Consider the following 27344-nt stretch of genomic DNA (forward strand, 5'->3'; position numbering starts at 1 on the left):
AGTCACTGGCTTTATCAATAAGTGCATCGAGGACATCGTGCCCACAGTGACTGTACGTACATACCCCAAACAGAAGCCAGGGATACAGGCAACATTCGCACTGAGCTAAAGGGCAGAGCTTCCGCTTTCAAGGTGCGGGACTCTAACCCGGAAGCTTACAAGAAATCCTGCTATGCCCTGCGATGAACCATCAAACAGGCAAAGCGTCAATACAGGGCTAAGATTGAATCATACTATACCGGCTCCGACGCTCGTCTTATGTGGCAGGGCTCGCAAACTATTACAGACTACAAAGGGAAGCACAGCCGCGAGCTGCCCAGTGACACGAGCCTACCAGATGAGCTAAATGACTTCTATGTTCGCTTCGGGGTAAGCAACACTGAGGCATGCATGAGAGCATCAGTTATTCCGGATGACTGTGTGATCACGCTCTCCGTAGCAGACTTGACTAAGACCATTAAACAGGTCAACATACACAAGGCTGTGGGGCCAGACGGATTAACAGGACGTGTGCTCTGGGCATGTGCTGACCAACTGGCAGGTGTCTTCACTGACATTTTCAACATGTTCCTGATTGAGTCTGTAATACCAACATGTTTCAAGCAGACCACCATAGCCCCTGCGCCCAAGAACACAAAGGCAACCTGCCTAAATGACTACAGACACGTAGCACTCACGTTCGTAGCCATGAAGTGCTTTGAAAGGCTGGTAATGGCCCACATCAACACCATCATCCCAGAAACCCTAGACTCACTCCAATTTGCATACCGCCCAAACAGATCCACAGATGATGCAATCTCTATTGCACTCCACACTGCCCTTTCCCACCTGGACAAAAGGAACAATTATGTGAGAATGCTATTCATTGACTACAGCTCAGCGTTCAACACCATAGCACCCTCAAAGGTTATCACTAAGTTAAGGATCCTGGGACTAAACACCCCCCTCTGCAACTGGATCCTGGACTTCCTGACGGGCCGCCCCCAGGTGGTGAGGGTAGGTAGCATCACATCTGCCATGCTGATCCTCAACACTGGAGCCCCCCAGGGGTGCGTGCTCAGTCCCCTCCTGTACTCCCTGTTCACCCATGACTGCATGGCCAGGCACGACACCAACACCATCATCAAGTTTGCAGATGACACAACAGTGGTAGGCCTGATCACTGACAACGACGAGACAGCCTACAGACAGGAGGTCAGAGACCTGGCCGTGAGGTGCCAGGACAACAACCTATCCTTCAACGTAACCAAGACTAAGGAGATGATTGTGGACTACAGGAAAAGGAGGACCGAGTACGCCCCCATTCTCATCAACGGGGCTGTAGTGGAGCAGGTTGAGAGATTCAAGTTCCTTGGTGTCCACATCACCAACAAACTAGAATGGTCCAAACACACCAAGACAGTCGTGAAGAGGGCACGACAAAGCCTATTCCCCCTCAGGAAACTAAAAAGATTTGGCATGGGTCCTGAGATCCTCAAAAGGTTCTACAGCTGCAACATTGAGAGTATCCTGACTGGTTGCATCACTGCCTGGTACGGCAATTGCTTAGCACCTGACCGCAAGGCGCTACAGAGGGTAGTGCGTACAGCCCAGTACATAACTGGGGCCAAGCTTCCTGACGTCCAGGACCTATATAGGCGGTGTCAGGAAAGCCCAAAAAATTGTCACTCCAGTCAACCCTAGTCATAGACTGTTCTCTCTGCTACCGCACAGCAAGCGGTACCGGAGCGCCAAGTCTAGGACCAAAAGGCTCCTTAACAGCCATAAGCAGTAAGACTGCTGAACAATTAATCAAATGGCCACCCGGACTATTTACATTGCCCCCCCCCCCCCCTTGGTTTTTACACTGCTGCTACTCGCTGTTTATCTATGCATAGTCACTTTACAAACTAACCTGTACCCCCGCACATTGACACGGTACCGGTATCCCCTGTATATAGCCTCGTTATTGTTATGTCATTTTTACTTTAGTATATTTATTAAATATTTAAAAAAATAACTATATTTCTTAAACTGCGTTATTGGTTAAGGGCTTGTAAGTAAGCATTTCACGGTAAGGTCTACACCTGTTGTATTCGGAGCCTGTGACAAATACAATTTGATTTGATTTAACTCCTCAAACCTGCTTAGTAGGATACCCATCATGTGTGGCCAATTATTAGGTGTGGCCAACACACCTGAACACACTGAAATTGACAAGAAAAACTACTGACTGTTGAGAATGAAGTTGATGGTAAATGTATACATATATGAAAAGGTTTGAATAATACAACACCGTTTTGGGTCCAATTAACACAAATATAAAACACACATTTAAAATGTACAAGTGAAGATGCACTGAATTGAAAGACATGCCATCTTCACACACACACACACACACACACACACACACACACACACACACACACACACACACACACACACACACACACACACACACACACACACACACACACACACACACACACACACACACACACACACACACACACACACACACACACACACACACACACACACACACACACAGTCTTGTACAGCTAACCTTGTGGGGACATACAATTCAGTCCCATTCAAAATCCTATTTTCCCTAACCCCTAACCCTAAACCTAACCCTAATCCTAACCCGTACTCTTACCCTAAACCTAACCCTAGCTCCTAACCCTAACCCTACAACTAACCCTAACTCCTAACCTTAATATTTAACTTAATTCTAACCCTAACACTAATTCTAACCTTAACCCTAAACCCCCTAGAAATAGCATTTGACCTTGTGGGGACTAACAAAATGTCCCCAGTTGGTCAATTTTTACTTTGTTTACTTCTGGTCCCCACAAGAATAGTTAAACACGTCCACACACACACACACACACACACACACACACACACACACACACACACACACACACACACACACACACACACACACACACACACACACACACACACACACACACACACACACACACACACACACACACACACACACACACACACTACATTATATGGGCATGGCCAGGGAGTGGCAGCAGAAGGTAGGAAAGGCCATAGAGTATACATACTGTATGTAGTAGGCTATAGGCTTGATCCTGGCAGGATGTAGTGTCTGAAGTACTTTAATATAAAATGACTTTATCATTATTTTACAACCTATGCCTCGTCATCAAATAAGAGGGAATCTGTTTTAATTCCACTATGATTATTAAAGTACAAGTTATTTGATACTAGACTAATCAACTCCAAGTGGCTTAGCAACCACCAGAACACCATCCCTCATTATGTGGCCTGATTACCAAAGCATTTACACCCAAAACTGCTTTCTCTCTCTAATGCTGCTGTCGATGAAACCCATTTAAATTACTCAAGTTGCCCAAGGGCAATCATTAAAAAGGGATTGACTTCCCCCAGGCAGATCAGATGGTGATTTACTGATTTTCTGCACTGAAATGAGGAGTCGTTTATGGAGATGAAAATTGTAGTAACTGTTTTCTGCTTTACAGATTATACATCTTGATTAGTACTGGAGATCAGAATGCAGTTTGAGATATTTCATTCCCTCAGAAATATACACTATAGCTCTGGTATTAACGATGACATCCAATCCACTACAGTTTTATTGACCTAAGTTGCTCATGCAATCTCTTGTGATGCCTTTCTACGCTAAACTATAAGTGGTGTATATACAGTACGTACTTGGCTGTAGATTGCATTTGGATTACTGTTACAGTGCTATTTGGGTTGTTAATTGGACTTGTTCTGACATTTATAGATTTCTTTGTAAAAAAATATATATTTATACAGTATATATATAAATTAATTACTTAAAAATCATACAATGTGATTTTCTGGATTTTTGTTTTAGATTCCTTCTCTCACAGTTGAAGTGTACCTATGATAAAAATTACAGACCTCTACATGCTTTGTAAGTAGGAAAACCTGCAAAATTGTCAGTGTATCAAATACTTGTTCTCCCCACTGTAAGTATCAAAAGTAGAAGTATGAACCATTTCAAATTCCGTAAAAGCAAACCAGACGGCACAATTTTTTAAATATTTTTTTTGATGGATAGCCAGGGGCACGCTCCAACACTCAGACATAATTTACAAACGGAGCATTTGAGTTTAGTGAGTCCTCCAGATCAGAGGCAGTAGGGATGACCAGGGACGTTCTCTTGCTAAGTGTGTGAATTGGACAATTTTCCTGTCAAAATGTAACGAGGACTTTTGAGTGTCAGGGAAAATGTATGGAGTACATTCTTTTCTAAGGAAAATATGCATAAGACCAACATGCAAGAAATAAAATAATAATATGACCTTTTATTATTATTATACTCTACTGCTGCATGCTTATTAAATTTAAAAAACGGTTTATTGGACGCTTACACAGTTTAGCAGATATTATAGCGGGAGAAGTAACATGCTTATGTTACTAGCTCCTAACAATCCAGTAAAATGTCAAATATTTGTCAACTTGTTGGACATTTTACTGCATTGTTAGGAGCTAGTAACATAAGCATGTTGCTGCTCCCGCTATAATATCTGCTAAACTGTGTAAGAGACCAATAAACTTTTATTTGATTTAATAAGCATGCAGAAGTAGAGTTAATATAATAATAATTATTATTATTATTATGTAATTCCTTGCATGTTGGTCTTATGCATGTCATACATGAATAATGCATGTCTTATAATTGATATACAGTTGAAGTTGGAAGTTTACATACACTTAGGTTGGAGTCATTAAAACTCATTTTTCAACCACTCAACAAATGTCTTGTTAACAAACTATAGTTTTGGCAAGTCGGTTAGGACATCTACTTTATGCATGACACAAGTAATTTTCCAACAATTGTTTACAGACAGATTTTTTCACTTATAATTCACTGTATCACAATTCCAGTGGGTCAGAAGTTTACATACACTAAGTTGACTGTGCCTTTAAACAGCTTGGAAAATTCCAGAAAATTATGTCATGGCTTTAGAAGCTTCTGATTGGCTAATTGACATAATTTGAGTCAATTGGAGGTGTACCTGTGGATGTATTTCAAGGCCTACCTTCAAACTCAGTGCCTCTTTGCATAACATCATGTGAAAATCAAAAGAAATCAGCAAAGACCTCAGAAAAAAATGTGTAGACCTCCACAAGTCTGGTTCTGTCACGACTTCTACCGAAGTCGGTTCCTCTCCTTGTTCGGGCGGTGGTCGGCGGTCGACGTCACCGGTCTTCTAGTCATCGCCGATCCATTTTTCATTCTCCATTTGTTTTGTCTTGTTTTCCCACACACCTGGTTTTCATTCCCTCATTACGCGTTGTGTATTTAACCCTCTGTTCCCCCCATGTCTTTGTGTGGTATTGTTTGTTTGTAAGTGCTTGTGCACATGTTGACTGGTGCGCGTCGGGTTTTGTACCCAAGTTATTATTTTCTTGATGCCGTTGATTTTGGAATTAAACTGCTCCGGCTATTACCTAGTTCTGCTCTCCTGTGTCTGACTTCCCTGCCACCAGTTACGCACCCCTTACAGGTTCATCCTTGGGAGCCGAAGAACACCATCCCAACCGTGAAGCATAGGGGTGGCAGCATCATGTTGTGGGGGTGCTTTGCTGCAGGAGGGACTGGTGCACTTCACAAAATAGATGGCATCACGAGCAAGGAAAATTATATGGATATATTGAAGCAACATCTCAAGACATCAGTCAGGAAGTTAAAGCTTGGTCACAAATGGTTCTTCCAAATGGACAATGACCCCAAGCATACTTCCAAAGTTGTGGCAAAATGGCTTAAGGGCAACAAAGTCAAGGTATTGGAGTGGCCATCACAAAGCCCTGACCTCAATCCTATAGAAAATGTGTGGGAGCAAGGAGGCCTACAAACCTGACTCAGTTACACCAACTCTGTCAGGAGGAATGGGCCAAAATTCATCCAACATATCGTGGGAAGCTTGTAGAAGGCTACCCGAAACGTTTGACCCAAGTTGAACAATTTAAATGCGATGCTACCAAATGCTAATTGAGTGTATGTAAACTTCTGACCCACTGGGAATGTGATGAAAGAAATAAAAGCTGAAATAAATCATTCTCTCAACTATTATTCTGACATTTCAGATTCTTAAAATAAAGTGGTGATCCTAACTGACCTAAGACAGGGAATTTTTACTAGGATTAAATGTCAAGAAATGTGGAAAAACTGAGTTTAAATGTATTTGGCTAAGGTGCATGTAAACTTCCGACTTCAACTGTATTATACCAACCTGGTCTCAGAGCATTTCGTATTATTCTGTACATAAAAACGCATTGCAAGTATGATATGTTCTGTTTCATATGGTATGTATTAGTTTGTAGATGTCCATCACCCATTTAATTTAATATGTTTTGTTGCGTTACAGCCTAATTCTAAAATTGATTAAATTGTTTTTTTCTTCATCAATCTACACACAATACCACATAATGACAAAGTAAAATCTGTTTTTTAGAAATGTCACATTTACATAAGCATTCAGACCCTTTACTCAGTACTTTGGCAGCAATTACAGCCTTCGAGTCGTCTTGGGTATGACGCTACAAGCATGGCACACCTGTATTTGGGGAGTTAATCCCATTCTTCTCTGCAGATCCTCTCAAGCTCTGTCAGGTTGGATGGGGAGTTCTGCTGCACAACTATTTTCAGGTTTCTCCAGAGATGTTCGATCGGGTTCAAGTCGGGGCTCTGGCTGGGCCACTCAAGGACATTCAAAGTCCTGTCCTGAAGCCGCTCCTGCGTTGTCTTGGCTGTGTGCTTTGGGTTGTTGGAAGTTGAACCGTCGCCGCTGTCTGACATCCTGAGCGCTTTGAGGCAGGTTTTTATCAAGGATCTCTCTGTACTTTTCTCCGTTCATCTTTCCCTCAATCTAGACCAGTCTCCATGTCACTGAAAATCATCCCCCCAGCATGATGCTGCCACCACAATGCTTCACCGTAGGGATGGTGCCAGGTTTCTTCCAGACGTGACACTTGTCATTCAGGTTTTTATCAAGGATCTCGCTGTACTTTCTCCATTCATCTTTCCCTCAATCCAGACTGGTCTCCCTGTCGCTGAAAAACATCTCCCCAGCATGATGCTGCCACCACCATGCTTCACCGTAGGGATAGTACCAGATTTCCTCCAGACGTGACGCTTGGCATTCAGGCCAAAGAGTTCAATCTTGGTTTCATCAGACCAGAGAATATTGTTTCTCATGGTCTGAGAGTCCATTAAGTCCCTTTTGGCAAACACCAAGCGGGCTGTCATGTGCCTTTTACTGAGGAGTGGCTTCAATCTGGCCTCTCTACCATAAAGGCCTGATTGGTGCAATGCTGCAGAGATGGTTGTCCTTCTGGAAGGTTCTACCATCTCCACAGAGAAACTCTTGAGCTCTGTCAGAGTGACCATCGGGTTCTTGGTCACCTCCTTGACCAAGGCCCTTCCCCCAATTGCTCAGTTTGGCCAAGCGGCCAGCTCTAGGAAGAGTCTTGGTGGTTCCAAACTTCTTCCATTTAAGAATGATGGAGGCCACTGTTCTTGGGGACCTTCAATGCTGCAGAAATGTTTTAGTACCCTTTCCCAGATCTGTGCCTTGACACAATCCTGTCTCGGAGCTCTATGGACAATTCCTTCGACCTCATGGCTTGGCTTTTGCTCTGTCAAGAACTGTCAACTGTGGGACCATATATACACAGGTGTGTGCCTTTCCAAATCATGTCAAATCAATTGAATTTACCACAGGTGGACTCCAATCAAGTTGTAGAAACATCTCAAGGATGATCAATGGCAACAGGATGTATCTGAGCTCCATTTGGTGTCTCATAGCAAAGGGTCTGAATACTTAAGTAAATAAGATATTTTTGTTTTTATTTGTAATATATTTGCACCAACAAAAAAAAGAAGAATCTTCGACATTATGGGTTATTTTGTGTAGACTGATGAGGATTACATTTTTTAAAATATATTTTAGATTAAGGCTGTAATACAATGGCCGTAATAAAAGGCCATAAAAGTCTGTAATAAAATGTGGGAAAAGGGAAGGGGTCTGAATACTTTCCGAATGCACTGCATGTCCCGAATTTGAAAAATGTACAATATGTTAAGAATTCTCAAAACGTACTATATGTTACGAATTTGCGAAACGTACGATGTGATATGAATTCTAGATAGGTGGCTAGGTGGCTAATGTTAGTTTGCTGGCTAAAGTTAGCTAGGCTAGGGGTTAGGGGCTAGGGTTAAGGTTCAATTTAAGTTTAGGAGTTAGGTTAAAGGTTTAAGGTTAGGGGAAGGGTTAGCTAAAACGGTTAAGGTTAGTGTTAGGGGAAGGCTTAGCTAACATGCTAAGTAGTTGCAAAGTAGCAAAAAAGTAGTTAGTAGTTGAAACGTTGCTAATTAGCTAAAATGCTAAAGTTGTCCATGATGAGATTCAAACTCAAAACTTTTGAGTTGTTAGATGTTCGTGTCATATACCCACCCATCTACAGGTGTGCTGTCTTAATTTGACCTGTTTCTCACAGCAGGAAAATAATCCTGCAGCAACAGGAAATGTGAGTTTTGTGTCCATTATAATTCATGGACATTTTTGTAGAGGTTGATATATTTTATGTCAGAGCAAATCAAGTCTGACATTTTTAAGTGGAAATTACAAACCTTGGAAGCCTTTTTAAACACTACCTGCAGCGCAGAAAAATTATCTGTGACAACTGAGTGATCTAATTACGATAGCAGATTAGTAATTGCACAGACATTGAAGTTGCATTAGGCAGATTGAAAAAGCCTGATTAACAAGAATCACTAAAATGTCCCGGAGTTGCACTTTGCCAAAAAGCTGCCTGTCGCACCATCTGACTGAAATAACGATGAACAACCAACAGCTTGTTAATTGCATAATCTATAATAATAGTACATGCCAGATGTGATGGGTTACTGGTGTTTCCATCTCTCTCTTGATTCCAGGCTGACGATTTGCTGCTGCTACACTATTTGCAGACACAATGAGTAATTTTCCATTTGCAATTTTAGAGCTGAAGTGAGTTGACAATCAGTGCGGGGACGGCAGGGCCATGCTTCTCTAGACTACCTCTGTTTCTACTCAGTGGGTAATGAGGTACTGTGGTTGTAATCGACCCCAGTGACTCCCTGGTATTGAAACCCAACTAGTTCCAAAATAAGGAATTGAAGTGATTCAGTAGAGTTCTCTCGGCAATGCTTTTGCTCTCGAAAAACTAACAAACAAACCAACAAAACAACGGGGAAAATGATCACAATAACAAAACAAACTTGAGAGTTTTCTGTTGTGAAAGATCAGGTCCATCTGAAAGAGGAAATTGCATCCACAAAAGGTATGAAGGGTATTGCATTGGTATACAGAGGCTTTGCTCAAAGAATAAGTTAGTGACTATCTGGCATGAAGTATAGTCATGTGTAGTGTACAGTACACCTGCCGATAGAGAATTGACCATTCTACTCAGGTAGTAGTATCTTCTGTCAGATATCGATTCACTGGGAGATGCTGATATGTGGAGTCTCTTGGCAGTTGATACAGTCTCAGACCCACCGGGGACTGCAGAGTCAAAGCTCCCACCCAGAATCTGTCCAGAATAAATTAACATTCAGCAGCTTTGTCCATCCTATACTGTATCTTCCCTGCTATTATCTGTTGGAGGTTGTGTTGTGTCTACTGCACTGCCTCCCATATAGCTCCTTTTAGTTTGTGTGGCTATCTATCCACATACCGCCTCCTATGCTTTTCTGCTAACCAATGTGTATTCCTATAAAATACAAGATAATACAATATTTACTGTGAGATACTGTATTTTAAATAAATGTTTTACAGATAACTGGCTGCCAGTAAATTACCTGAAGAAAAAAAATGGAATGTTTTACAGTGTAGAATATGACACTTCAGAGGGCTGGACAATGGAGTGAGTGACAAAAAGCATGAAGAATATCAAACAGATGCAAGCAGAGCTGCCTAGTCCTCTTCTGTATTATGTCTAGTGCAGCTTGGGCGAGCCGCCGTCTGTCGTTTTACTGTAAAGGAGAGCCTAGTTAATTAAAAAAACATTTGTTGTTCCACAGACAGCATTTGCTTCCTTTCTGTCACTGTGGTCCCCTAAGCTTGTAATATAATATATGCCATTTAGCAGACACTTCTATCCAAAGCAATTTACAGTCATGCGTGCATACATTTATTTTAATGTATGGATGGTCCTGGGAATCGAACCCACTACCCTGCCGTTACAAGAGCCATGCTCTACTAGCATAATACCTCAGGAAGCTATCTAATTAAACATACAGTATATACTGTCTGCTGGAAACACTGGGGAATAGTCAGCTAATCCATCCAAGCATGGTCTTTCACTTCAATAAAAAAAATATCAGTCCGTAGTTATACTCCACATTATTCAACAGTGCAGGGAATCGACCTGTCATTAAATAGTCTCCCTAGGCGAACAGGTTGCCCCCCCCCACATGTAAGCAATGTTCCACCATAGGTCTGGGATTTCCGAGACTAGTCGTTGGCAATCATGAATTCCCTATTTGGTATATATTGTTAGGGATGTGTGTTGTAAAGACAAATATATGATATTGTCACAGTCAGTTTGAAGAATGATGTTGTTTTGCTGCACAAACATGTGAATATGTCAGAGAGAGAGTGTGTGTGTGTGTGTGTGTGTGTGTGTGTGTGTGTGTGTGTGTGTGTGTGTGTGTGTGTGTGTGTTTATCTTCTACTTCACAGCATTGACTGTACTCTTGCCCCATGACCCTATCAGGGAGATGCAGAGTCAGAAAGCGCAGTGGAATAGAACTGGGAATGGAACCCATTTGAGATACATAAGCCCAAAGCATGGTCTCTCCCTGTAGATATTATTGCGTGCTGCATGTTCATGTGGCCTTGAAGGACCTTGAAACCGGTGTGGTAGAATTTAATCCCACCCAACTGAATACAGTGCCTTGCAAAACCCTCCTTGGATTTCTTCACATTTTATTGTGTTACAAAGTGGGATTAAAATTCATTGAATTGTAATTTTGTGTCAACACTCTACACAAAATAGTCTATAATGTCAAAGTGGAAGAACATTTATTTTAAAAAATGTAAGATTAACCGAAATGTTAAAAGTAAAATATAGGCGTTGCATAAGTATTCAGCTCCCTGAGTCAATGCATGTTACAAACACCTTTGGCAGCGATCACAGCTATGAGTCTTCTTGGGTAAGTCTCTACGAACTTTAAACACCTGGATTGTGCAATATTAGCCCATTATTATTTTCATAATTTGTCAAGCTCTGTCAAGATGTTGGGGATCATGGCTATTTTCAAGTTTTGCCATACATTTTAAAGCAGATTTATGTCAAAACTGTAACTTGGTCACTCAGGAACTTTCAGTGTCTTCTTGGTAAACTACTTCAGTGTAAATTTGGCCTTGTGTTGTAGGTTATTGTCCTGCTGAAAGATGAATTCATCTCCCTGTGTCTGTTGGAAAGCAGGATGAAGAAGGTTTCCTTTAGGATTTTGTCTGTGCTTAGCTCCATCCTGTTTCTTTTTATCCTGAAAAACTCCCAGTGTTTGCCGATGTCAAGCATACCCATACCATGATGCAGCCACCACCATGCTGGACAATAAGAAGGCAATTACTCAGTGATGTGTTACGTTGCGTTAGATTTGCCCCAAACATAAGGCTTTGCATTTAGTCCAAAAAGTGAACTCCTTTGCAATCTTTTTTTATAGTGCCTTGTTGCATGCAAGATGCATGTCAATCAAGTCATTATTGTGGAGTCACTACAATGTTGTTGATCCATCCTGAGTTTTCTCCCATCACTGCCATTGCTCTGTAATTGTTTATAAATCACCAATGGCCTCATGGTAACATCCCTGAGCCGTTTCATTCCTGTCCTGCAGCTCAGTTCAGAAGGATGACTATCTTAGTGTCTGGATGGTTTAATATATAATCTACAGCATAATTATTAACTTAACCATGCTTAAAGACATAGTCAATGTCTGATTGGTTATTGTTACCCAACTACTAATCACTATCCTTCTTTATGAGGCTTTTGAAAATGTCCTTAGTCTTTGTAGTTGAATCTGTGCTTAAATTCCAATACTTAACTGATGGTATGGGAGACAGAGGAAAGGTTAGTCATTCAAAAATCATGTCAGCCCCTATTATTTCACACAGAGTGAGTCAATGTAATTTTACCCCTGAACTAATTTAGGCTTGCCTGAGCAAAGGGGCTGAATACATATGCAATGACTATATTTTAGTTATCAAATTTTAACAAATAAAATATAACAATACTTTTTCTTCCGCTTTGACATTACAGAGTGTTTCGTGTAAATTGTTGACAAAAAAATATGATTAAATCAATTTTAAATCCACTTTGTAACACAATAAAATGTAGGAGTATGAATACTTTTGCAAGGCACTGTAAGTCCCCACTGGGCACACACTGGTTGAATCAACGTTGTTTCCACATCATTTCAATTAAATGACGTTGAACCAACGTGGAATAGACGTTGAATTGACGTCTGTGCCCAGTGGGTCAATTGTTGAATTGTTTTCTGATGTGACAGTGTCCCTGTGGCTTGCCAACAGTTAGCCAGGACCACAGCTTTGTCACAGGAAGAATGAACAGTATTTTTCACTTCCTGCAGTGACATCTTCTCCATTATCCTCTACCAGTCTCTCTCAGGTCCTATTCATGAGGTTAGTTTTGGGTAATTTTCATGTGCTCTTATACGCCCTTTCATCATTAGTCATAGTGGAATGAGTGCAGTGTTAAACCAGTTTGAATTAGCTATGCGTACAACACACTGGAGCCATATCCCTTCCAGACCAAATGTCCTTAGACATATCAAAAGATATGAAATAAAATGAATGCGTGCATGTGAATATAAGACTTTGATTAGTACTAATTACCCTAACCCCATGCCGATTACACTAATTAGGGCAATGATGTTATTAAAATGTACATCTATAGGCCAGAGTGAAAAGAGACCAAACAATGACTTTAATTATTCCACACACTTTTATTACTTTAACTTAGGCTACTTGCATTGTTTTCTATTGATTTTTAAAATGACTTTGTTTGCCAGTGCCACCTCCCTCAAGCCGAAGGACACTGTATCTTCAAACTTAGGTGAGCAGCTTCAGACTAGAATTCAGCTTCCAGCAAATCTGCTCTCCCATGGGGAGCTCTGGTACTCTTCTTTGGTTACCACATTTAGATGAGGAGATGGTAAGATGGTATGAGGCTATACAAATTAAATGTATTATCATTATTATTGTATTATCATTTATCTATTCACATGGGGGCTCCCAATGTATTTTGCATGGGAACACTTGGCAGGTGATTGGTAATGTGTACTCTTGTTGAGGCTATTCACAGACAAGAGGTCAAGACATTTATGGCACAGGTGGTAGTGGACACACAGGTGGTAGTGGACACCCAGATGGTAGTGGACACCCAGATGGTAGTGGACACACAGGTGGTAGTGGACACACAGGTGGTAGTGGACACACAGGTGGTAGTGGACACACAGGTGGTAGTGGACACACAGGTGGTAGTGGACACCCAGATGGTAGTGGACACACAGGTGGTAGTGGACACACAGGTGGTAGTGGACACACAGGTGGTAGTGGACACACAGGTGGTAGTGGACACACAGGTGGTAGTGGACACACAGGTGGTAGTGGACACACAGGTGGTAGTGGACTCACAGGTGGTAGTGGACACACATGTGGTAGTGGACACACAGGTGGTAGTGGACACACAGGTGGTAGTGGACACACAGGTGGTAGTGGACACACAGGTGGTAGTGGACACACAGGTGGTAGTGGACACACAGGTGGTAGTGGACACACAGGTGGCAGTTGTTAATACTGAAATTTTTATTTTACCTTTATTTTAGCAGGGAGTCCCATTGAGATCAAGGTCTATTTTATAAGGGAGCACTGCATACACAATTTCCAAATACAACATATTACAAATATACAAGATTTCAAACACACTCAAGAGAAACAATCACATTCCTCAGTAAAGAGGTCCCCAATCAATAATTTGAACTATATGAAATTGTGCCATCCTTGAACCCTGCGTTCATTATGACCATGCGGAGTTACCTACAGAGCGCTCTGGATTCTGCGAGAGGGAAGAGAACTGATGTACTGTATTGTATCAGCGCGAGCGCTAATCCGCTACATTGAGGCATGCGCTCGTTGTCACTGGGAGAAAGTCAGGTATTATTTGGCGCAATCGTGGACGGGCTGCAACGTTTTCAGCAACGTGGATGCTCGGGCTTCTAAACCGTGATGTAAAGTGGACAATTTACGGAGGACATCCACAAAATGAAGACACTAGTGGTATGTTTTTTTTTTAAACTCTTTGAAAGAACGAAGTTAAGGGGAAAATAGACATCTAGCCTACTTCTACAGTATCGTGCTGCTAGTCTTGTCTACTGTACTCTCCTGTTTAAACAAGTTTCTCTCTCTCTATAACAATGGGCTGGATGATGGATTTAAAGATTATCATTTAAAGAGTTCCAGAGCGTACAGCTGTCATTGTTTTTAATCCATAGAGCGCATCTGTTGTTTTGAGTAGGCCTAGTGGATGAGATGAGAAAAATAAAATGTAATCACAGAAAGAAGATATATGCTATTATTTGTCATCACACAACCATTTTTCTAAGCTGTTAACAGAGTTTAAAATGTCTCATTTGTCATTATATTGTACAATAGAAATGCTATAAATAAGTCACTAAAGCTGCAATATGTAGCTTTTTGGGGACCCGACAAAATGAACATAGATATATGAGATGGATCTGTCATTCTCTTTCAAAGCAAGTCTAAGAAGTGGTAGAACTGTTCTGTGTGCACTATTTATATGCATCCCGTTCTTAAATTGGGTTATTTTTCAGTTGTGTTTAGGCCAAACAGTTTCAAACAGCTGAAAGTACAATATTTTTGGTTATTGAAAATATATTTCACAGCTGTTTAGATGGTCCAATGACTCTCTACACTATACATTGACTTGTTTTGTCACATAAACTGAAATTAGGCGAACTAATAGTAATCTGCTTTTTTTTTCTTCTTGCAAACCGGTTGAGTACCTCATGATATAGCCTATTTTACCAATTCCCTCCATATTATAGTGCCATGGGGTTATCGGCATTATCGTTATTACCATGGGTACCATTCTTATGGTTGTGTACAACAACAGCTTCACCGACACGTCAGAGTTTCACTCAGAGAAGCCCGGGAAAGCGCAGCCTAAACCACTAAGAGCCCTATCATCAACTCTAGAGGGCTACACTGGACTCATCAATCAACAGGTAAGCAGTAGAGTACACTGGACTCATCAATCAACAGGTAAGCAGTAGGCTACACTGGACTCATCAATCAACAGGTAAGCAGTAGACTACACTGGACTCATCAATCAACAGGTAAGCAGTAGACTACACTGGACTAATCAATCAACAGGTAAGCAGTAGACTACACTGGACTAATCAATCAACAGGTAAGCAGTAGACTACACTGGACTCATCAATCAACAGGTAAGCAGTAGACTACACTGGACTCATCAATCAACAGGTAAGCAGTAGGCTACACTGGACTCATCAATCAACAGGTAAGCAGTAGGCTACACTGGACTCATCAATCAACAGGTAAGCAGTAGGCTACACTGGACTCATCAATCAACAGGTAAGCAGTAGGCTACACTGGACTCATCAATCAACAGGTAAGCAGTAGGCTACACTGGACTCATCAATCAACAGGTAAGCAGTAGACTACACTGGACTCATCAATCAACAGGTAAGCAGTAGGCTACACTGGACTCATCAATCAACATGTAAGCAGTAGACTACACTGGACTCATCAATCAACAGGTAAGCAGTAGGCTACACTGGACTCATCAATCAACAGGTAAGCAGTAGACTACACTGGACTCATCAATCAACAGGTAAGCAGTAGGCTACACTGGACTCATCAATCAACAGGTAAGCAGTAGGCTACACTGGACTCATCAATCAACAGGTAAGCAGTAGGCTACACTGGACTCATCAATCAACAGGTAAGCAGTAGGCTACACTGGACTCATCAATCAACAGGTAAGCAGTAGGCTACACTGGACTCATCAATCAACAGGTAAGCAGTAGGCTACACTGGACTCATCAATCAACAGGTAAGCAGTAGACTACACTGGACTCATCAATCAACAGGTAAGCAGTAGGCTACACTGGACTCATCAATCAACAGGTAAGCAGTAGGCTACACTGGACTCATCAATCAACAGGTAGGCTACACTGACTATTAGTACTGGGTGATATGGCCAAAATATCATATCACTATATATATATTTTTAAATTACGGTATTGTGGTTTTTGAACATATTTTATGTTTTTGAATAATAAAGTTCTAAATATTCTTTATGAGTAGTTCATGACCCTAGGGTGGAAATGATAAGTGATTTCAATAGGGCTTTCTCCATTCTGAATGTTTTCTATTTTTCCATCCAACTTCAAACAAAAAAAACTTTCAGCATTTCAATACATTTCTGCATTTCCTGCACTTTTGTTATCATTTCCACACTGTACCCCACAGAGATGCATAATATGGGCAAAACAATCTAGGCATAGTTAATTGGTGAACTATTGGAATCATGGAAATAGAATGTTTAATCTAATTCTATAGTTGGAATATAGTGGGAAGCACCTTAAATACAATGTTTGACATGACAACGAATGAATAAACCAGGAAGGAATTATTGACAGTGTCGGAGCTAAAGTGTTTGTCAGTGTTTCCAGGGGAACATAATTAGATGTTATATTACATGTTTTCTTACCTCATGTAGTTAGTTAACATAATCATGCTTCGACTACTCCTCTCTGATTTGGAAGATACCATCGCACAAAAAACATGCTTATCTAGGCCTACACCAGCACTGGTAACAGGCTGTATTAGCTAGATAAGTTTGGTCTGACTTAGTACATTTATCAAGCTAACAATTTATTCTAGACAGAACTAATAGTGTCATTATAGAACGCTTGTAGAAAGCAGCATCGTTGTCACCAACATCTTTCTGCATCTGACCATGCAGACGGCAGAATGAATGGCAAGAGAGTGACAAGGGCCGGGGCTTGGTGTGGGATGCAAGCATGCAGCAGGAGGAGAGGGAGAAAGAAGACTCAAGTAACAAACGGAGTAAACCATAAAAACGTCCATTACATACGCCTGATTTGCATATCACATTTAACAAAACAAACATCGAAATACCGTTATACAATGTAAAGTAAAAACCCAAACAGGTTCCTGCATCAATAGCGGTATATATTAAAATAAGGTATACTGCCCAGCCCTACTGACTATAATAATGTGGTTTTCTGTAGAAAGAATGTATGGACAACCAATGCTGTCAACAGACAGAGGTTGTTGCATGTATCATTTATTCCAAAGGCTTTGTAGCCTAGATATTTCAACATTTTCGGTATTCAGTAAATCCTATCTTCCAAAGCACTGTTTACAACACGATCACTAGACTTTTCAATTCCCTGATGCCCTTCGTTGCCACACACATCTTCATACAGTCGGTTTAAGGTTCAATCATTTGGTATTGGTATTTTGGTATTATATTAGGATTCCGATTAGCTATTGCAATAGCAGCATCTACTCTTCCTGGGGTTCACACAAAACATGAAACATGAATACAGAACATTAATAGACAAGAACAGCTCAAGGACTGAACTACATACATTTAAAACAAACTAAGGTGAGGGCTAATTGATTCCGTGGCTTTTGAGTACAGTTGTAATCTGTGGCCTTACCCGATATGTTGGGCATCAAGTACCTGAGAGGCACATTGATTGCTCTAGTGATGTGCATTTATAATTCATGCTGCTCCTCCTGATATGTATTCAGTTGTCGTTCAGGTAATGCTGGCAGGTCAGCTCACATGAATATGAATAGCCCAGGTACTGTAGGCTACACTTGAAATGGCTTATTGCTAAAGCTATGGGGATTTCCCTTGAGCCAGACTGACTGGGTATAGGCCTTTGATAATGGTAACCGTTTGCAGTGTGTTTGAGTTTGTTTCCAAAGCAGTCAATTAGGATGATTGGTAGTCAGATTAATTTTATTAATTTGTCTTGAAAGCAATGCAATTATAACAGGTTGTAGATTATACAGGGTTTGGTTTATGGCCAGTTTAGGGGCAGTCAGTGTACTTTGCTGTATTAAGATCATAGTGTACTTTAGGTTTATCTGTCCAATATACTATGTGTCATTTCTTCAACTATTTCCCTTTTTGATGTACAGGTGGAGTATCTAAATTTGGTTAATGTGTTGTCGCTGAGAATTTTTCTGCACTGCAGGAAATTCAAATGAGCCTTGTGATTTACATAAAGTCACTGAAAAGCTGCAGTGCTCTTTCTCTCTCGCTTAAACGCTAAAGCACAAGAGAGAATAACTGTCCTATTACTGTAGATCCTACTTTGACATTAAAACGTATTTGAAATGCAGCCGTACACATCAACAACCATTGTTTTATATAGCTTTATAACACAAGATAGATATTGATCTCCATTACGACATACAAGTGTACACCTAAACTATAGCCTATTGTAGCCTATCACAACTCATTTCACGTTAGAATAATTACTTTTTTATAATCAAAAACGAAACTGGTCAAATTAAGATCCTACATCTGTACTGTGCACTATTTTGACCATCAGAATATATTTCAGCTATGCACTTTTTCTTCATTTCAGATGTGAATGACTTACTTTTAGTAGTTGTTATTTGAATTGGGAAACAGATGCATGACAGAACTGAATGTATTGTTTTCTTTCTTTATGATAAGTACTTGAGTTTAGTCTAGACAATGTTGTCTCCTATATTACTGCAGTAGTCTCTTCGAACTTGGCCGTATAGGTCTCGACAGGGAAGCCCCATCTTCAAATTCTTTCTGTAGTTTAATACGCTTTCTCCAAATTCATAATTTATGCGTGTGCCTGACATAAAATATTTAATGAGAAAACATATTTTAAGGAGAAGCATCCTGTGCATAAAGCTTCAAAAGCTTCCCAAGTAGTCTCATACAAAAGCTAACCTAACCTGTATATCATATACAGTAGCTTTATTCGTATACTAGCCTACTTTTCATTTCTCATACTCACAGAGCTATGGCGGATAACACTGTGTTGACCTGAAAGTGGATCAAAAGGCTCATGATGTGTTTCGGTAACCATCTCCTGTAGGAGAAAGCTATTGCTCCTTTAACTTCAGGCTGTGTAAAAATCAAGCTGTGTATCGTTCCAAAATATCAAATGAAGCCATTGATAGTGCCTTTCATAACACTGTCTGATTAAGATGGCATCTGCCCTTTGAACAAACAAACACACACACACCAGCAGACACACACACAGGCACACACAGACACAGACACACACACGGACACACACACGGACACACACACACACACAGCAGACAGACAAACCCTACCAACCCCATTCCTCAACCCCAGTAAAAGTTCTCCAGTCAGACAAAATGGGGTGCCGCATGGGTTGTTGTTGTTCCTGAATGAAGATGCATAGCATACTCATAGTATTGTGCATGTTGGTTCTGTAGCCAGGGACTAATTTACACTACATGACCAAAAGTATGTGGACACCTTCTCGTCGAACATCTACAAAATCATGGGCATTAATATTGAGTTGGTCCCCCCTTTGTCGCTAGAATAGCCTCCACTCTTCTGGGAAGGCTTTCCACTAGATGTTGGAGCATTACTGCAGGGATTTGCTTCCATTCCATTCAGCCACAAGAGTATTCCAATTCATCCCAAAGGTGTTCAAAGGAGTTGAGGTCAGGGCTCTGTGCAGGCCAGTCAAGTCCGACAAACCATTTCTGTATGGACATCGCCTTGTGCACGTGGGCATTGTCATGCTGAAACAGGAAGGGCCTTCCCCAAACTGTTGCCACAAAGTTGGAAGCACAGAATTGTCTAGAATGTCATTTTATGCCGTAGTTTTAAGATTTCCCTGCACTGGAACTAATGGGCCTAGACCGAACCATGTAAAACAGCCCCAGACCATTATTTCTCCTCCACCAAACTTTACAGTTGGCAACTATGAATTGGGTCAGGTAGTGTTCTCCTGGCATCCGCCAAACCCGGTTCGTCTGTCGGACTGCCAGAGAACGCTTTTCCACTGCTCCAGAGTCCACTGTCGGCGAGCTTTACAAGCAAGCAAGCATCCCAAAAAAGTGCTCAAAATAGCCCACGTTAACATATAAGAGACAAGGTTCATGAAATTAATAACATGGTAGTAACATTTGACCTTCATATTCTGACTATCTCTGAAACTCACTTAGACAATACCTTTGATGATACAGTGGTAGCAATACAAGGTTCTAACAGAATGCCAGTGGTGGAGGTGTTGCTGTTTATGTTCAGACCCACTTTCCTGTAAAGATTAGAGAGGATCTCATGTTAAATACTCTTGAAGTAATATGGCTACAGGTTCATCTGCCTCACCTAAAGCCCATTATTGTGGGAAGCTGCTATACACCTCTAAGTGCTAACAGACAGTATCTGGATAATATGTGTGAAATGCTTGATTATGTATGTGATATCAACAGAGAGGTATAATTTCTTAGTGATTTAAATATTGACTGGCTTTCATCAAGCTGCCCACCTAAGAAAAAACTTCAAACTGTAACCAGTGCCTGCAACCTGGTTCAGGTTATCAGTCAACCTACCAGGGTAGTTACAAACAGCACAGGAATGAAATCATTAACATGCATTGATCACATCTTTCCTAATGCTGCAGAAATGTGCTTGAAAGCAGTATACAGATCCATTGGCTGTAGTGATGGCAATATAGTAGGAAAACCAACGTTCTAAAGGCTGGGCCTAATATAGTGTGTAAGTGTCACGTTCGTCGTAACATTGAAGAGAGGAGGACCAAGGCGCAGCGTGAAATGAATACATATTTAATAAACGAAGAAGAAGAACACTTGAGAAACTATACAAAAACAACAAACGAACGTGAAGCTATATAACAAATAGTGCTGACACTAAACACTACACATAGACAATCACCCACCAACTACCTAATGAATATGGCTGCCTAAATATGGTTCCCAATCAGAGACAACGATAGACAGCTGTCTCTAATTGAGAACCAATCTAGGCAACCATAGACATACATACACCTAGACTGAACACTGCCCCATAAACATACAAAAAACATACATCCCCCATGTCACACCCTGACCTAACTAAAATAATAAAGAAAACAAAGATAACTAAGGCCAGGGTGTGACAGTAAGAGGTCATACAATAAGTTTTGTAGTGATTCCTATGTTGTTGATGTAAATAATATTTCTTGGTCTGTGGTGTGTAATGAGGAGCAAACAGACGTTGCACTTGACACATTTATGAAATTGCCACTCCTATTTCCTATCATTTCAATGTAAGCCTACTAGAAAGTGTGCGCCTTCAGGCCTGGAGGGTAGCGAAAGTCATTCCACTACCAAAGAATAGTAATGGCTTAAATAGCCGACCAATCAGCCTGTTACCAACCCTTAGTAACATTTAGGAAAAAATTGTGTTTTACCAGATACAAGGATAATTTACAGTAAACAAATTGACAACAGACTTTCATCACTCTTATAGGGAAGGACATTCAACAAGCACAGCACTTACACAAATGACTGATGAGTGGCTGAGATAAAATGATGATAAAAGATTGTGGGGGCTGTTTTGTTAGACTTCAGTGTGACTTTTGACATTATCGATCATAGTTTGCTGCTGGAAAAACGTATGTGTTATGGCTTTACATCCCCTGCTATATTCTGGATAACATAACACAGAGGCTTTTTTTTTAAATGGAAGCCTCTCCAACATAATCCAGGTAGAATCTGGAATTCCCCAGGGTAGCTGTCTAGGCCCCTTACTTTTTTCAATCTTTAATAACGACATGGCACTGGCTTTGAGTAAAGCCAGAGTGTCTATGTATGCTGATGACTCAACACTATGCACGTCAGCTACTACAGCGACTGAAATGACTGCAAAACTTAACAAAGAGCTGCAGTTCGTTTCAGAATGGGTGGCAAGGAATACATTTGTCCTAAATATTTCAAAAACTCAAAGCTTTGTATTTGGTACAAATCATTTACTAAACCCTAACCCCAACTAAATATTGTAATAAATAATGTGGAAATTGAGCAAGTTGAGGTGACTAAACTGCTTGGAGTAATCCTGGATTGTAAACATGGTCAAAACATAGTGATACAACAGTAGCTAAGATTGGGAGAAGTCTGTCTATAATAAAGTGTTGTCTACTGTACCTTCTTAATAGCACTATCAACAAGGCAGGTCCTACAGGCCCTAGTTTTGTCGCACCTGGACCACTGTTCAGTCGTGTGATCAGGTGCCACAAAGAGGAACTTAGGAAAATTGCAATTGGCTCAGAACAGAGCAGCACGGCTGGCCCTTGGATGTACACAGACAGCTAACATTAATAATATGCATGTTAATCTCTCCTGGCTCAATGTGGAGAGATTGACTTCATCACTACTTGTATTTGACATGTTGAAAGCACCGAGCCGTCTGTTTAAACGACTAGCATACAGCTCAGACACTAATGCATACTGTTACGCACGCCTCTGAGAAGAGGGAACGCAACTCCCTGCTGCAACTCAACTCTCTGTGAAGTGCAAGAGGTATGAAGTGTAGGTGGGAGAAAGGACGACAAAGGCAGATTTTACCGTTACTAGGATTTATTTCCTTACGGTAATATGGGGAAAAGGGGCTGGACGGAACCAAAGCAAAGAAAGTAAATATCAAAACTTCCCCCTTTCCTATCTAACCTGCCTACCCACTACTTACCTATCTTAGCACCACCTGGTGCCCTAACCAAAATACAGGGGGTGGTCCGCCCAGGTCTTACCTAGTGTGCCTAGACAATGAATATACTACGGGTATATGTATGCCCGCGGGCCTCTTGCCTAAGCACTCCCTAAGTGCCTTCCCCTTCCCCCCTGGGAACAAATGAAACAGAATAATTATTAACAATTTCACAAACACTCACAAACACAGGACATAGCAAAGCTGCTACCAACAACAACTAATATAGTACATACCAACACTTTCTGATACACAACCAACACTATACAAAATATTCAATTCTATCTCTGATCTCTTCTCCTTCTCTCTCTAATGATCTCTCCAAAACATTCAATCTCCCTCTAATCTCTTCTCATGATCTCATCTCTAATCTCTAATCTCTCTGCATTCCTCAGCCTACAATGATCTCTCTCTAATCTCTAATCTCTCTCATGATCTCCTTTCCTGAACAGAACACTGGCTTTTATATTCCTCAGGTGGCAAAGGTAATTAGTGTCAGCTGCTTCTTGACGAGGGGGCGGGGTCAGCTCTCTAATCATCCATTAGCCATTGAGTCGACCAATCAGCTGGTTGGGGAGGCTTCCAGGAAGCCATCTCCTGAAACACACACACTCAAATACAACACAGAAACTGGGGAACGTAACACATACCCCACAAGACATGCCACCAGAGGTCTCTTCACAGTCCCCAAGTCCAGAACAGACTATGGGAGGCGCACAGTACTACATAGAGGCATGACTACATGGAACTCTATTCCACATCAGGTAACTGATGCAAGCAGTAGAATCAGATTTTAAAAAACAGATAAAAATACACCTAATGGAACAGCGGGGACTGTGAAGCAACACAAACATGCACACACACACATAATAACATACGCACTATACACACATACAGTGGGGAGAACAAGTATTTGATACACTGCCGATTTTGCAGGTTTTCCTACTTACAAAGCATGTAGAGGTCTGTAATTTTTATCATAGGTACACTTCAACTATGAGAGACGGAATCTAAAACAAAAATCCAGAAAATCACATTGTATGATTTTTAAGTAATTAATTTGCATTTTATTGCATGACATAAGTATTTGATACATCCGAAAAGCAGAACTTAATATTTGGTACAGAAACCTTTGTTTGCAATTACAGAGATCATACGTTTCCTGTAGTTCTTGACTAGGTTTGCACACACTGCAGCAGGGATTTTGGCCCACTCCTCCCTACAGATCTTCTCCAGATCCTTCAGGTTTCGGGGCTGTCGCTGGGCAATACGGACTTTCAGCTCCCTCCAAAGATTTTCTATTGGGTTCAGGTCTGGAGACTGGCTAGGCCACTCCAGGACCTTGAGATGCTTCTTACGGAGCCACTCCTTAGTTGCCATGGCTGTGTGCTTCGTGTCGTTGTCATGCTGGAAGACCCAGCCACGACCCATCTTCAATGCTCTTACTGAGGGAAGGAGGTTGTTGGCCAAGATCTCGCGATACATGGCCCCATCCATCCTCCCCTCAATACGGTGCAGTCGTCCTGTCCCCTTTGCAGAAAAGCATCCCCAAAGAATGATGTTTCCACCTCCATGCTTCACGGTTGGGATGGTGTTCTTGGGGTTGTACTCATACTTCTTCTTCCTCCAAACACGGCGAGTGGAGTTAGACCAAAAAGCTCTATTTTTGTCTCATCAGACCACATGACCTTCTCCCATTCCTCCTCTGGATCATCCAGATGGTCATTGGCAAACTTCAGACAGGCCTGGACATGCACTGGCTTAAGCAGGGGGACCTTGCGTGCGCTGCAGGATTTTAATCCATGACGGCGTAGTGTGTTACTAATGGTTTTCTTTGAGACTGTGGTCCCAGCTCTCTTCAGGTCATTGACCAGGTCCTGCCGTGTAGTTCTGGGCTGATCCCTCACCTTCCTCATGATCATTGATGCCCCACGAGGTGAAATCTTGCATGGAGCCCCAGACCGAGGGTGATTGACCGTCATCTTGAACTTCTTCCATTTTCTAATAATTGCGCCAACAGTTGTTTCCTTCTCACCAAGCTGCTTGCCTATTGTCCTGTAGCCCATCCCAGCCTTGTGCAGGTCTACAATTTTATCCCTGATGTCCTTACACAGCTCTCTGGTCTTGGCCATTGTGGAGAGGTTGGAATCTGTTTGATTGTGTGTGGACAGGTGTCTTTTATACAGGTAACGAGTTCAAACAGGTGCAGTTAATACAGGTAATGAGTGGAGAACAGGAGGGCTTCTTAAAGAAAAACGAACAGGTCTGTGAGAGCCGGAATTCTTACTGGTTGGTAGGTGATCAAATACTTATGTCATGCAATAAAATGCAAATTAATTATTTAAAAATCATACAATGTGATTTTCTGGATTTTTGTTTTAGATTCCGTCTCTCACAGTTGAAGTGTACCTATGATAAAAATTACAGACCTCTACATGCTTTGTAAGTAGGAAAACCTGCAAAATCGGCAGTGTATCAAATACTTGTTCTCCCCACTGTATACACATGGATTTTGTGTTGTAGATATGTGGTAGTGGATGAGGGGCCTGAGGGCACACACTTGTGAAATCTGTTATGAATATATTGTAATGTTTTTACAATTGTATAGCTGCCTTAATTTTTCCGGACCCCAGGAAGAGTAGCTGCTGCCTTGGGGATCCATAATAAATACAAATACAAGTACACCACTCCAGCCGACGCTTGGCATTGCGCATGGTGATCTTAGACTTGTATGCGGCTGCTCGGCCATGGAAACCCATTTCATGAAGCTCCTGATGAACAGTTCTTGTGCTGAAGTTGCTTCTAGAGGCAGTTTGGAACTCGGTAGTGAGTGTTGCACCATTTATTTTGGTGCTACGCGCTTCAGAACTTGGCGGTCCAGTTCTGTGAGCTTGTGTGTTCTACCACTTCGTGGCCACTTCCTACCACTTTGAGCAGTTGTTTCTCCTAGACGTTTCCACTTCACAATAACAGCACTTACAGTTGACCAGGGCAGTTCTAGTAGGGCAGGAATTTGATGAAACTGACGGTGCCACATTGAAAGTAACTGAGCTCTTCAGTAAGGCATTCTACTGCCAATGTTTGTCTATGGAGATTGCATGGCTGTGTGCTCGATTTTATAAATCTGTCAGCAACGGGTTTGGTTGAAATAGCCGAATCCACTATTTTGAAGGGTTGTCCATATACTTTTGTAGATACTGTATAGTGTATCAGAATGCAGAAAAGATAGGTCTCCTCTGCCTGTCTTCCTGGCTCCCTCAGGGTGTGAGTGATACAGGAGTAGTGAGCCACGGCACCGTGAAAGGACACTGCGTCTCTCAGGTGGCGCCGGACAAGGAGAGGCTACAAAGGACAGGAGTTGAGAACAGGATAAAATCAGGAGCTGTGTCTGGAGCTGTTCTGTTCACGGTTGAATGGTTACAAGCTTCAGAGAGTTTTGGATGCTATTGTACTGTACATGTGCAGCACAACTAAGTGCTCTGTTCTTCCAGCTTCCCAAACTTTTCCAGAAAATCAGAAGCAATTTAAAGTCCACTCCTAGCCAAGAGCTAGAATGTGATGTTGAAAGAATTGAGTAACTTGGACTAAACAGGATAGAAATACGTTTTTACTTTGTGTTATATTTGGTCTAAATCCAAGAAAAGACAGCACAGTGAGCACATCTAGTTGTTGTTCTCATGATATTGTGTCTGACACACATGTAGGATCTTCATTTGAGCCAGTTTGCTACAGCAGGAAAAGAATCCCGGAGCAACATGACATGTGAATTATTATGTGGATTATATTTTATGGATATTTTTGTAGGGGTTGATACATTTTTCATGTATCAAGGGAAAATCAAGTTGGAAATTTCAAAGTGGAAATTACAAACTTCAGAAGCCTTTTTTATACCTCAAATACCCTACAGGTTTTATATTTCCTGCATTAAATGAAAGTTCTCCTGCAACAGGGTGATCAAATTAAGATGCAACATCTGTATTCATTATGTATTGAAAAATCTTCCCTTTTGTTGTCCTCTGCCATCCTATTGACAGCTGGCAGTATAGCTGCATGATGTATACTGTACTTCATCAATCGCGGACTGCCTTATCTCAGAGTCTGCTCTCCCCGTGGGGACTCTCAACTTTAGCTCTGTACTGTAGCTTCCATTAGATCCAGAAAATTACTATCTGGACTCTGAGCCTTTGAGCCTGCTATCAATCACTATCTGGACTCAGAGTCTTTGAGCCTGGCATCAATCACTCTCTGCACTCAGAGCCTTTGAGCCTGGTATAAATCTACAGACCCACCCAGAGACGGTTGGAATCGGCCTATGCTGCAGGGCTTCTTGATCACACACATACACACGCGTGTGGTGTACACAACCCCACAACTAACCCCAATACAGCCCCAGCTGCGTGAGAGATCTCTTTCAACCTGAGGACAGAGTTATACAGTATTTACTG

The 27344-nt window shown here is 41.4% G+C and overlaps 1 protein-coding gene across 2 annotated transcripts in view; it reads left to right on the plus strand.

Annotated features, from left to right (window-relative positions):
• Positions 1-14172: 14172 nt before the first annotated feature.
• Positions 14173-27344, plus strand: part of LOC139539520 (alpha-N-acetylgalactosaminide alpha-2,6-sialyltransferase 5-like) — a 40968-nt gene continuing 27796 nt past the window's right edge. Inside the window, exons 1-2 of one of the 2 annotated variants that reach the window (XM_071342560.1) lie at positions 14173-14360; positions 15149-15328. In XM_071342560.1, coding sequence (XP_071198661.1) covers positions 14346-14360; positions 15149-15328 — 195 coding nt within the window. In that variant the 5' untranslated portion in view covers positions 14173-14345. The remainder of the gene's footprint in view (positions 14361-15148; positions 15329-27344) is intronic. The other variant, XM_071342561.1, reaches the window with a different exon arrangement.

Source organism: Salvelinus alpinus, chromosome 15, assembly GCF_045679555.1.
Source record: "Salvelinus alpinus chromosome 15, SLU_Salpinus.1, whole genome shotgun sequence".
NCBI lineage: Eukaryota > Metazoa > Chordata > Actinopteri > Salmoniformes > Salmonidae > Salvelinus > Salvelinus alpinus.